The sequence below is a fragment of the Leguminivora glycinivorella genome, chromosome 21 (assembly GCF_023078275.1).
Source record: "Leguminivora glycinivorella isolate SPB_JAAS2020 chromosome 21, LegGlyc_1.1, whole genome shotgun sequence".
NCBI classification, from domain to species: Eukaryota; Metazoa; Arthropoda; class Insecta; order Lepidoptera; family Tortricidae; genus Leguminivora; species Leguminivora glycinivorella.
Window position 1 is genome coordinate 1,633,647 of NC_062991.1, and position 13,985 is coordinate 1,647,631.

The 13,985-nt window shown below is 38.5% G+C and overlaps 1 protein-coding gene across 1 annotated transcript in view; it reads left to right on the top strand.

Moving 5' to 3' along the window:
- Window positions 1–13,985, top strand: part of LOC125237294 (fibulin-2-like) — a 59,383-nt gene that overhangs the window by 28,679 nt on the left and 16,719 nt on the right. The window contains exons 12-14 of the mRNA XM_048144284.1: window positions 173–225; window positions 1,141–1,269; window positions 1,828–1,971. Coding sequence (XP_048000241.1) covers window positions 173–225; window positions 1,141–1,269; window positions 1,828–1,971 — 326 coding nt within the window. The remainder of the gene's footprint in view (window positions 1–172; window positions 226–1,140; window positions 1,270–1,827; window positions 1,972–13,985) is intronic.

Genomic DNA, 13,985 nt, shown 5'->3' on the forward strand with positions numbered 1-13,985 from the left:
GTGGGCGGAACTTTCAGCGGGGAGCGGGAGTGGCCATACTGTACGATAGTACTCTTTATTATATTGTGTCATGGGCGACCCGATCACCTGTAGTGATGTATAATTGTGTGTATTTGGAATAATGTACTACGTTCTTTAAGTTCTTTGATCTAATTTTGCTTTTATTTTTCAGAAATCAATGTCCTGATGGTATGCGTATTAGAAGAGGAACAAGCATTTGCGAAGGTGAATTAATTTTCATAGAAATAGTTTTAAGGCTACTTACTAGTTACGGACGAGATTGGACACATCCTCAGAAAACCTGATAACCACCTATCCAAAATGGCCCTCACCTGGAATATACCCGTAAAGCGCAAACCATGCCGCCCTAAAACGACCTGGCGTCGTTCGGTTCAGCAGGAGCTCAGGATGCTAGACATGGGGTGGGAGGAGGTTACTGCACAAGACCGGAGTAAATGGAGAAATATGATTTGAGCCCTACACCCCAGCAGAGGGTAACAGGATGCAAAGAAGAAGACGGACCAGATTTTGAAGGGTCCGATTCGGATCGGACTACGAAACCGTTCTCACGGGATTTACCTTACTTAGTAGATATTCCGCGAATTCGCACGAAGCGCTTTACTTCTTCTTTTTTTATGCGCACTGCCAAGGAGTGGAATTCCTTGCCGGCGGCTATATTTCCGAACTTATATAACCCGGCAACCTTCAAATCAAGGGTGAACAGGCATCTTCGGGGCGAGTTCACTCCATCGTCACATCTCGGACACTGTGGCGATCAAATATATGAAAGAGGCGCGTTCCTAGCACACAGTCTAAGCTCGTGTAGGTGAACGCGTACTTGTTTGAGTGAAATATGATAGGTCGACTGTTGACGTTTTTGACAAGCGGTAACTGGGAGGTAACCGAGAGGGGGTGGGCGGCACTTTCAGCGGGGAGCGGGAGTGGCCATACTGTGCGATAGTACTCTTTATTATACTGTGCCATCGTAGGCCACGTCAATCAATTGCCTTTGGCTAGTCTGTGGTCAAGAGTAAGCCCATTTATAATTCAAACAAAGTAAAAATGTTGAAACATGTGTGAGTGTTGTTGGTGTTCTCCTACTCACCATCTCATCATCATCATCATCATCTTCATTTCCAGATATCGACGAATGCCTAGAAGGCACGCACCTCTGCGACCAGTACCAAACCTGCCACAACACGAATGGGAGCCACGAATGTCGGTGCAAGCAGGGCTTCGAAGCTGATATGTTGACTGGAGCATGTGTCGGTAAGAAAAATCTAAATTTAATTTAGCGAAAAGTTACTGTCCTGAACTTGAACTCACGGCATCTGGATCGATACTCCATCGTTCTGATAACTGAACCACCAAAACATATATTATAACCAGCGGTACCGAGTAGCGGCGTGTTGTGTGTAAAACGAGTGTTTTACAGGTTGTACCTCGGGGATTGTGCTCAAGAGCTACACGAGTTTATTCCATTCCAACGTCCCCATTCTACCATCGGACGGTTAGACGCACGGCCAGTTTCCATTCTTACTTGGTAGATATTCCACGAATTCGCACGAAGCGCTTTGATTCTTTTCTTACGCGCACTGCCGAGGAGTGGAATTCCTTGCTGGCGACTATATTTTCGAGCTTATATAACCTGGCATGAACCTTAAAATCAAAGGGTGTACAGGCATCTTCTGGGCGAGCTCACGCCATCGTAAGCCACGTTTTTGCCTTTGGTTAGTCTGTGGCCAAGAGTAAGCCCATTTATAATTAAAAAAATGTTTTTCACCATAATGGTCCATAGGACTTGTAGCGATTCATGATTTGTTTCAGATATCAACGAATGCGCATCTGAAAGCCACGACTGCATTCCTCAGTCGCAGCGCTGTGATAATACTGTGGGGTCGTATCTTTGCATCAGAATCACGTCTTGTGGTACTGGCTACATTCTTCAACACGCTTCAGGACAGTGTGAAGGTAACATTATTAACCCTTTATCCGATATGTGTAGAATAGAATAGAATTGAATAGAATAGAAAAACGTTTATTGCAGAAACCATCATACAGCATCACATACATTTAAAAAAAAAAAGAGAGAAAAAGAGAGATCTTATGAACTAAATACTTAAAACTATATTGCTTATTACAATACAACAAAAGATGCTGATGCTGCAGATAGAGGCCACAAAAGGACTCCACTCAGCATATGCTCCAGCATATAATGCTACAGCGCTGGTCTTCCGTGAAGCCCAGGAACTAAGAAGATAGCTCAGAAAACTAAAGGCAGTGTCAATATAAGGAACAAAAAAGTAATTTGATTAAAATAAGGAAGTGGATAGCAATTATTTGAATAATATATAAACAGGTCTGTGAATGTATTAAATATAATATAAAGTGAAATATATAAATATTACGTAGTTGATAAATAGACATCATATTTTAAACAACTAAATACTCATAATTATCGTTGTAACGCCGTTCTGACATATAGAAAATCATTTATGTAGGTATTAGGTAGGTACGCACAGTGTTACGGCTAAAGGCTACTTGCATTAAATTATCTAAATGTGATGTACGGAACGTGAAGAACACGGCAGTTGCAAGTTAAAAAGATATTGCTTGAATTTAAGTTTGAAGGAGAATAATGTTTTGCAGTTGCGTATGGGAGGGGGTATGTTGTTCCAGCACTTCGTGGCAGAGTAGCGAAAACTGCCACGAAATGCTGCGGAACTGCCGTGTCTTGAACAGAGGAGCCGAATCGCTTCTCTCATTGGGCGGGAGGAAAACGATAACTTTTCAAATAGGTAATGAGGTTGCTTGGAATTTATTATCCCAAAAAGTAAGGACGCAAAGTGTAAAGACCGTCGTGAATTCATCTTTAGCATCTTGCCACTATTAAGATAAGGAGTAACATGAGTACGTGGAGGGATGGGAAAACAAAAGCGGGCGCAAGCATTCTGGATGCGTTGAAGGAGTGCCCTCGAACGAGCGAGCAAGCAACCGTTAATCACAGTATCGACATAGTTCAGTTTGGATAGTATTAAGGTATCGCACAATTTTATTCGAAGGTCGACACTGAGGTATTGACGAACCTGGTATAATACTCTCAGTCGATAAAAGCAGTTCTTAGTTACATCGAGTACATGTTGTTCAAAGCGTAAACGTTCGTCTAAGAGTAGTCCAAGGTTTCGTGCCTGGGCGACACGTTCGAGGCGACTTCCTCCGAGCATTACGTTAAGGTCAAAACTGGTGACTTTGTCTACTTGGCCTTTAGTCCCAAGCACCAGAAACTTTGTCTTGTTGGGGTTAAGAACTAAGTCACACTGCCCTGACCAAACATCAATACGATCGAGATCCTGATTCATCAACTCCAAGGCAGTCTTGGTCTCCCGGGGATGGAACGTTTTGTAAATTTGTAGATCATCTGCATACATGTGATAGTGACAGTTCTTTATGCAGCTCGTAATGTCTGCCACGTACAGGATAAACAGAACTGGACCCAGAATTGAACCCTGCGGGACTCCACAATTTAAAGATGAGTTCAAAGAGTAATCCGTTAGTCCAGAGCGATCACGCAGTCCAACTTTTTGGGAACGCCCAGAGAGATAGCTATCGAACCATTTTATGGTTCTGCCGTCGAAACCATAATAAGTAAGCTTAGACAACAGTAGCGGTATATTTATAGTATCGAAGGCACGTGAAAAATCTAGGAGGACTAAGATAGATGCCTCACCTTTGTCTTGTCCTGTTAGTATGTCATCGATTACGTCAAGGAGTGCTGTGGCTGTGCTGCGTGCTTTCCGAAACCCAGATTGCTTACTTGGTAAAATATTATTCGTTTCTACAAAATCCGTTAATTGCCTACATACTACTTTCTCCAGGATTTTCGACATAAAACAAAGGATGCTAATAGGCCTGAGGTCCTTTAAGTCCGTAGGTTCAGTTGTCTTGGGTATAGGCCGTACTATAGCCGATTTCCAGTCATCTGGAAAAACACCGGTGCTGATGGATTGATTGATGATATTTGTAATGATATGTAAAGTCTTAGGCAACGTGAGTTCAACCATGTCCAACGTGATGTTGTCAGTACCAACCGCATTGCTTGAAAACGACTTAATTATTCTCAGCACAGTGCCCTCATCTACTGGTTTCAACGTGAATTTCGCTGAACCAAATCTATGAAACTCAAAATACATTAAACTGGCTATGGTGACACCTTTTCTTGAGGGTAAATTAAGAAAGTGAGAGTTAATCTGATTTGGGTCGCTGAAGTTAAGCGGTAAAACATCATTACTTTTTTTAAAATCGGCGATGTTATTTTTTATGTTTTGCCACATCATTTTGGGGTTTTTTTGATTATTTGTTATGTATGTATGTTGATGGCAACCCCGGCTGTCAAACGATAAGCAGCTGATTTTGCTAGGTCCCTTTAAAATAATTATTTTTTAAGGATATTTTGTGTAATAATTACTATTTTAAGTGTAAACTAAGTAGATTTAACATTAAGTTTTGTATAAATATAATAAGTGAAGTGTTTTAGTGACGTTTACCAGTGTCTTTGATGTCTCAGGTTTGTAGCCGTTATAGGTTATAAATTTGAATTATCTGTTCGCCTTTGTACACTTTCTAGGTCGTATTGTCACTAGTTATTGTTAATTGTGTTTTTCAATTCAGTGTTAACGTGTGTACAAGGCTAGAACAAGTGTAGACATAGTTAAGCGTCATTATTTCATGTAAGTACCTACCTGCAACCGCTGAGCTTGAGTAAGCAATTTCTTGCTTTGTTTTAGTGTTTAGTACATTAAAAACCCATCTACAATGCAAACACGCAGAGCAGCTGCAGCAGCCGCAGCAGCGGCTCTCCAGCAGGAGCCTGAAAAGTGTGATAAGCTCCAACTTACCTTGCTGGAATTAAAACAATCCAAGGAATTTAGTGCTCAATTGCTCAGTGAAAGAGAAGACAGTGAGAAAGAGCTTTTATTAGTAATTGATAGGAACGATAAGTTGAAAAAGGAACTGTGTACATTAGAGAGTGATTACAATAATGTAAATTCAGAGCGGGCCCGGCTTCAGGAGACGGTTGACAGGTTTATGGAGTGCAACGCTGCATATGAACAGGCCCTGAAAGACATCGACTCATTGGAGAGAGCACTGCACGACGCCCACGAACAAATCTACGAGCTACGGGAGGCCCAAAACCAAGCAGCTGCGGCACACACTCAGACCTTGTTCGAGGAACTGGTCCGGCCTGACTCCCAGTTGGTTACCGCAGCAATTGAAATCCCTTTGGTCACTACAGATTTAGCCAATGATACCACCACACCAAGGTTAGTAAATTGCAGCGGAAACAAACTAAAGAAATATATTAAATTGAATAAAGTCATTAGAAAAAAGAAAAACTGTCAAAAATAAATAAATTGTTTTTCAAAAAATTAAAATATTGTAAAGTTAATATAGGCTTAGTGGATAAGTTGGATTTGTATTCTGCTCAGTTAGAAAATAGTAAATTACAGTATGAAACTGACACACAGGCGTTAAAATCAAAAATTCAGACTTTGGAGGATTCAATAAAATCTTTGGAAGGCATAAATGAAAGTTCAAAAAAGTTATTAATGAATATTCTTTGGCTATGGATGACTTAATATCCCAGATAAAGCATAATTCAGACCGCTTTGAGTCGTTGACCAATGCCCAGTCATGTGCATGTAAGCAGGTGACCGGGGATTTGTCAACCAGCACACTCTACCCAAGCCTGTATGACAGTTTACAACAACAGCATATAAGTGGTAGTAGCTCTTTCGACACTTCTCTAAAATGTATACCTAAGCCTAATGTTATTATGTACTGTGATGAAATTGGAAGCGATATGAGCTCATTTCTAAACTTTTACTTAAAGGGACTTAGTACAATCAACCATTGTTTGCCTCATAGTAGTTTTGAAAATATTTTAAAACAAATTTTAAATGACAGTGATATTCATTCTCAGACGACACTGCTTATCTTTATGGGAAATAGGGGCAATGTGAACAAAAATAATTTGGTCAAATACTTTGAACAGTTAAACTCAATGGCAGTGCATAAAATTATTTTTTTCACATTCCCCTACTGTTCCCAAATGTCAGAGGCAGAAAATAACACTAGACATAAGTTAAATATAGCTTTATATAATCTTTGTACATATAGTAGTAAGGTTAGCATAATTGACACTAACAAATTTGTTAGTAAATACAATATGCCTATGGTATTTTTGACTAAAGGTAATTGTTACCTTTCAAATTATTACAAAAGACAAATAGCATTATCGTTATCCTATTTACTTGACATTTCTGCCAAAAATTTGGCAGACAATTCTGCTCCTATTGAGCAGCAAAGTATGAACTTGGAATTGGTTCCAGTCATAACCAATGATTTAAACTAGCTTTTAAGACAAAAGATTCTGTCTCTGGCAATCTAGACTTAAGTAAATATAAGGAAAAAAACTGTAAGCAAGGGAAGTATATCCACCTGGTGCATCAAAATATTCAATGTATTAGAGGTAAAGATTTACAAATTGAACTTTTTATGAAGGATTTTTATATAGATATTTTATGTATTACTGAACACTGGTTAAAAAATAATGAATTAATGCCTCAATTTATTAATCACCAGGTAGGAAGTTCGTTCACCAGGCATAGTTCCATACATGGTGGGTCGTTAATTATAATAAATAATCAGTTAAAATTTAAGGAACGCAAGGATATTGTGTCCATGTCTGTTGAACGGACTATAGAACTAAGTGCAGTAGAATTGGAGCAATTTATTGTTGTGTGCGTGTATAGGCCGCCATTAAGTAATTTTGAATTATTTGAAAGCATAATGGAATCTGTGCTACTGAAAATATCGCCTTCCAGCAAGAAATTACTTATTTGCGGCGACTTTAATGTAAATATTTTAGAAAATTCGACATTAAGTTGTAGGCTGTTGAATTTTTCAAATCATGTAATCTGAACCACATTTTTATGGAGCCTACTAGAGTGACTGCTACTAGTGCAACCTGTATAGATAATATTTTCACAGATATTTTTCCTATTACAAAAAATGTAATCAGCAATTTAGAGTCCGACCATTTAGGTCAATTAATGGTATTTGAAGCTGCTAGGAAAAATACCTGGAAAAAACAGATAACTTTTGTACCAGTAACCTCGGACCGCGTGGAAAGAATGAAACAGAGTTTAGTTCAGGCGCTACCCGTTCTGTCTCCATACATGAGTCCTAATGATATGTATAATTCATTCTTTCACACATATATGGAAAATTATAATACGATATTTACAACAAAAACGGTCACGGTTAGTGATGCATCAGTTTTTAGTGAGTGGGCAACTGCAGAGTTACATCAACGAAGACGTGCATTGTATGCCTTGTATGAGGAACGGCGGTTTAATACGAGTGATGAATTTAAAGAATATGTCAAACAATTTTCGAAACAGTTTAAATTAGATTGTCATACCGCTAAACGTAATTATTTAAGCAAGAAAATTAAAAGTAGTTCCGATATAATTAAAGCAACGTGGAAAGTAATTAACGTGGAAACTGGTCGGTCAAAGCAAAGAACAAATGAACTGAAATTAAAAATTGATGGCAAAATTGTAGATTCCAATTTAGAAGTAGCAACAGAATTTGAAAAGTTCTTCACTGATATACCAGTTTCCACAACTAGGCACTTAAATTCATCACCCGCATCTGCCGTTACATTGTTAGAAGATAATGTCACAGAATGTAGTAGAGACCTTGTATTTGAACATGTTAGTACCTCAGATATAATTAAGGCATTTCAATCAATTAATGTTAAAAAAACTTGTGACCTCTGGGGAGTCTCTGTCCATGGTGTTAAATCTTTAATAGAAATTGTAGCGCCTGACTTGGTAGTTATTTTTAATAACAGTGTTGATTGTGGTGAGTTTCCTGATCTTATGAAACACAGTAAAGTCATTCCATTATTTAAATCTGGTAGCACATCCGACCCCACTAATTTTAGACCGATATCAGTGTTACCGACATTCAGCAAAATTTTTGAAAAGTTAGTGTTATTTCAGCTATTGCAACATTTTAACATCAATAATCTAATGCACAATAAACAATTTGGTTTTACACGGGGTCGCTCAACAACCGACGCTGGTGTTGAGCTAATCAAACAGATTTTCGATGCCTGGGAGGAGTCACAGGATGCCTTGGGTATCTTCTGTGATTTATCTAAGGCTTTCGATTGCGTCTGTCATGAAACACTGATCAGGAAATTGCACTACTATGGAGTGCGAGGATCGGCACTGAATTTAGTCAAATCTTACTTACACGATAGAATACAAAGGGTCGACGTGAATGGACAGCGCTCACCGGGGTCACTAGTCTCTATGGGTGTACCGCAGGGATCAATATTGGGGCCTTTCCTGTTCCTTATCTACATTAATGACCTGCCATATCTTGTAAAGACCCACCATGATATAGTATTGTTTGCAGATGATACTTCCCTTATTTTCAAAGTCAAACGTCAGCAACAAACTTGTGAAAATGTAAACAATGCTATTTCCGAAGTAGTTAATTGGTTTAGTGTTAATAACTTATTGTTAAATGAGAAAAAGACTAAATGTATTAAGTTTGTAACGAGTAATGCTAAAAATGAACAAGCAAGTGTCGTTGTGAAGGATGAGGAATTGGAACTGGTAGATAGTACAGTTTTTCTTGGCATAACTTTAGATTCTAAACTTCAGTGGGGTCCCCATATTGCTACCCTCTCGAATAGACTGAGCTCTGCAGCATTTGCAGTGAGCAAGATCCGTCAGTTAACAGACGTGGAAACAGCTCGATTAGTTTATTTTAGTTACTTTCACAGCATTATGTCATATGGTATTTTACTATGGGGCAGTGCTTCAGAGATAAATACCATATTTGTTCTGCAGAAGAGGGCTATTCGAGCAATATACAAAATGAACCATAGAGACTCACTTAGAGATAAGTTTAAGGACATTAATATAATGACAGTGCATTGTCAATATATTTATGAGAATATTATGTATGTACATAAAAACATTTGTAAATTTAAGAAAAACTGTGATGTACATAATATAAACACTAGAAATAAGCATAAGCTTGCAGTGCCCTTCACTCGGCTCCATAAAATTAAAAAATCATTCATGGGTAATTGTGTAAGATTTTATAACAAACTTCCTAATGCCATCACTGAACTGTCTTTTAATCGATTTAAACATTATATAAAGCGTATACTGATCTCTAAAGCCTACTATAGCACACAAGACTACATGAATGATGAAACACCGTGGGATACAAGTATTGTTGAAAACCATTAATTATATAGCTTATTAATGATGATAATTATTGATAATTCAATGTATTTTTATACAATTTTTTTGACATTTAGAATTTATTCTAGAAGTTTTTATAGGTACTAGTATTTTTTTATACAATTTAGATTGATATCATTTTATTAAATCAATGTAGTTTTAAAACAATATTGTTTATTGCACCAATAAATTGCTCTGATATTTAGAATAAGATGAATATTGTACACTGTTGACAATTTAAAAGTGCTTATTGTAAGCCTATTTGAATAAAGAATATTTTGATTGATTGATTGATTGTATGTTTGAAAAAAGGCTGACTTTTCAGTAAAAAGAGCTGTGTTAACAATGTTTTTTAAATCCTTATAGTATTGTTTATGTGACTCAAGCCCAGTTCGGCGAAATCTAGCGTGCGCCACATCACGCAGCCGCATCATTTCCCTAACTGTATCAGTGATCCAGGGATGATGTTGTTTTTTTATTAAAATTCTTTTAAAAGGCGCGTGAAGGTCAAAAAGCTGTAAAATGGAAGAATTGAAATGGAAGAGAGTATCATTAACATTATCACACACCAGGCGATCCCAGTTTATAGCTTCAAGGTCAGCATTAAACCTGTCTAAATCAATATCCTTAAGCGGTCTGTACACTGACCACCTCGGGACGGGCTTATTTTTCTTAATGTTAATCTGACATGTTATGAACGCATGGTGACTGAGATCGGGAATGTAGTACACCGCTACACATCCTATATTTGTATTTGAACATATTAAATCTATCAATGTTTCTGAGTGATCAGTAAAGTGAGTAGGTTCATTAACAAATTGTGATAGTTGTAGTGTGCGTAAAAAATCTGATAACTTAATTACATTGGGATCCTGAGCAAGTAAGGTATTTATGTTGAAATCTCCCAGTAAAACGATATGGTCATATGTTGATAGTGAGCATATTGCCTCAGATAATGTGTCAAGAAAAATATCAACATTTTGCCAAGGGGGCCGGTAAGCGGTCCCTATAGCTATCTTACTACCATTAAGAGATAAACCAAGCCACATTTGTTCCACACCCGCCGCCGTTGGCGTCCTAAGTAGTCGCGGCCGTAAATGTTCGCCTATATAAAATCCGACACCCCCGCCGCGCGAGCGCTGACCGGCCGGGCGCGGCGTGTGACGCAGCCGAAACCCGGGCGGAGCCGGGGCGCGCAGCTCCTCACCAGAACGTAGCCATGTCTCGTTTATAGCTAAAATGTCCACAGGATATCGATTAAGGGCTACTAAAAACTCATCATGGCGCGTTCCGAGCGAACCGGCATTCAATAAACCTAATTTTAAGTTTTTAGTTTTCATCACAAATTGGATAACATACGAATACACTACCTGGCAAAACAAACTATTTATGAGCAGTTGTTTGAGAATCGTCATATGGCGGCGTTCTATAGATATATATGTTGACAAATAATATAAACCATTGAGTAATAAAAAGGGATGACGAAATAATATTTGACTTTGAAGGTTATCTCGGTAAATAATTAAGAGTATCAAATAATAAATAGCATGCAGTGTAAATAAATATATATTTATTTCATTATATAGGTATATGAGTAAATCAGTATATATTGACTGCAGGATTATTAAATTGCTAAAATACACAGACAATCTTACAAGTCTAGTTCGTATTTCGTTGACATAAGGTCGAATAGTAAAATATAAGAAAATATTACAATGAAACATGGTAATTATATCAAATTCAGTTCCATTAAGTTTAAGTATACTTATTAGGTATTCATGTTGACATACTATGTTTATCATAATTACAATAGATTGTATTTTATACATAAGGTTTTTTTAAAGAATATATCGACTAAGCATATTGTAAGCCTAACACATATTATACAATAACACAGAAGTGTACCGTTTATACATATAATTGCAAGTTGTAAAAATAAAAAAGTAAGTAATATATAAGGTGCAAACTTATTCACTACTAAAAACCCTACCTATGTCGGCTTCAGACCTGATTTTTTTTGCCAAATGTCCTGTATCACGTCGCACAAAGATGTTACCACGAGTCGTCCAGGGGCTCGCCATTGCAGGCGCCGTGCCTCCATTCGAGTTTTATAAAACAGCTGCCGGTTTACTGACGTAAGACGCTCGTTAATGTAGACTCGACTCGGTTTACCGGGGAAGCCGAAGCCCGTCGTATCGATGACGCGGCGCACGCGAGCTGCTCGCAGCAGCTGGTCCCGCTGGTCACGCCGCACGAACCGCACGACGAGAGGCCGCGACGTCATGGTGTGGCCCGAGGCACCGCCACCCTCGGCCGAGGCTCCAGCCGCTCCCTGTTCCTCCGTATTGCTCCCGAGCGGGGCGCTGCTTGACTCGCCAGGGGTGTTCGATCCTGTCTGGGTTGGGACCGCACGGCGGACACCGACCCTGGTCACACTCATCACATCATGTTCCGTTACCGCCACTCCGACCTTTTGGCCTATTAGTGTTATCAGGTGTAGTTTATTTTCATTTGTTGTCTCAGGAATGCCTGTTATCTCAAGGTCATTACTCAGTAACTCTTGGTCGCGGTCATTTATTTGTGACTTGAGTTTTTCTATTTCATCGGCTAGCTCAATGTTTTGATCTGTGTTAATATTATCACCCAGCCGCGCCTCCAGGGACGAGATGCGTTCGTCGAACGAAGTCAGACGCGAAGAAATTGATTCTATTGTTGTAGTAAGCTTGTCAAGCCGAATAAAGAATTTATTAGAGAAGTCATTCAGTGCCGACACAACATAAGTTTCCATTGTCACCTTAAATCCTTCTTGAATTTGTTGTGTTAAATTCGGTACGTGTAAATTAGTTTCCACTGTGTGTGCACTCGGGGTAGGTAAGACAACCTGCGGGGAGGTCGGCCTGCTAGGCTTCTTACGATGCGTAACCTTGGAGTCGCATGCGTCGCTTAAATTATGAGATGTAAACATCGCTCGCGCGGGGGAGTTATCATAGTCCGTTTTCGGCGTTTGTCTCCGACATTGATGGCACGCCCAGCTGTCCTTGGTGCATTCATGCAACGCCTGGAAACGCTCCTCCGTCATGTTAAGGCAGTGCAGGTCATATTTAAGTTGGCATGAACAACAACTTAAGTAAAAACTGTTCGTAATACTCAAATGACAGCCTGCACACACAAAATTGTCAGTTCCATCGATGTCCATGTTGCTAGAATTCGCCATGATTACTAAGCGCTTGAGGCGCTGCACCAATGATAGTAAACAAAAAACACGTCTAGCGGATAAATAACGGCAGCCGCTGCAGCGCTAACCGGTTCGGGCACAGATATCGTTAACCGTTAAGTTCACTTCTTGTTATGTCCGTATAGTTATAAATACTTAGTATTTAAGACGTAAAATATCACCACTTCTCGTAGCAACTATAAGTTCTTTAATTACGAACAATACAACGCGCGTTGTACACTTTTAGGTAACTAATTTTAATTTAAATCGCGGAGAAACATTAAATGAGGTAAATGTAGGTAAATAAGACATAAAATGTGGAAGGAACTAACGGGAGAGGAAAACCGAGGAAGAGGTGGATAGACTGTGTGAGACAATGAAACAATCGCAAGCTAATAATGAGGTGATGGGTGATAAAGATGTATGGAAGAGACATGCTGCGCTGACCCCAAGTGACTGGGATAAGGACAAAAGATGACAATAATGATGATAAGACATCCATACTAATATTATAAATGGGAACGTGTGTGTCTGTTTGTCCGTCCGTCTTTCACGGCAAAACGGAGTGACGAATTGACGTGATTTTTAAGCGGAGGTAGTTGAAGGGATGGAGAGTGACATAGGCTACTTTTTGTCTCTTTCTAACGCGAGCGAAGCCGCGGATACAAAACTAGTACAATATAAAGCTTATTTAGGCGAAGTCTGATAAACAAGACAAATCTTCGTGTAAATTCTTACAAGCAGTGACACGAGCACGCACGAAGAAAAGTTCTAATAATTAAACTTCATTGATTTGGTATTACACTGGTCAAAAATGTAGGACTATATTTTGCAAGCAAAAAAATGATGTGCTAACTTCGTAATTTAAAAAAAAAGTAAAAAAAATCAGACTTTTTTTGGTTTTTGCCGTTTTATTAAAAAACTATGCATTTTTGGTCAAAAGTTGCTTTGTAATGTTTAATGCGCATTAAATTCCAAACAGTTTGACATCTTTTTTATCAATGTCCGTCAAATATTTTTTGAGATATGAAGCGTCAAAAAAAGAGCATTTTTCCCCTTTCTATGAAAATATTCGTTTTGCTAATATTTTGAGACAGATATCAGCAAAACAACTCAGGCTATTACATAAATTGTAAAAGGAAAATGTAGAAAATTTCAATAAGACCAAAAGAGTGCCAGTTATTTAAAAAATAGGATTATAATTGGTAATGGCCAAATGGGATAGTTTACATATATTTACAGGACGCGTAGCGGAGAACGAATTATTATTATTTGGGGGCTGTTTAAGTATTACTCAGACACATATTTGCGTATATCAAATCAACATTTATTTAGTAAGTTAAGTTTACGGTCAGAAAAACCTCAGGATCGCCGCTTGGCGGAAAAAAATATTTACGAGTAGAAAACCCTCATTAATTAAATCAGATTGTTCCGAAATT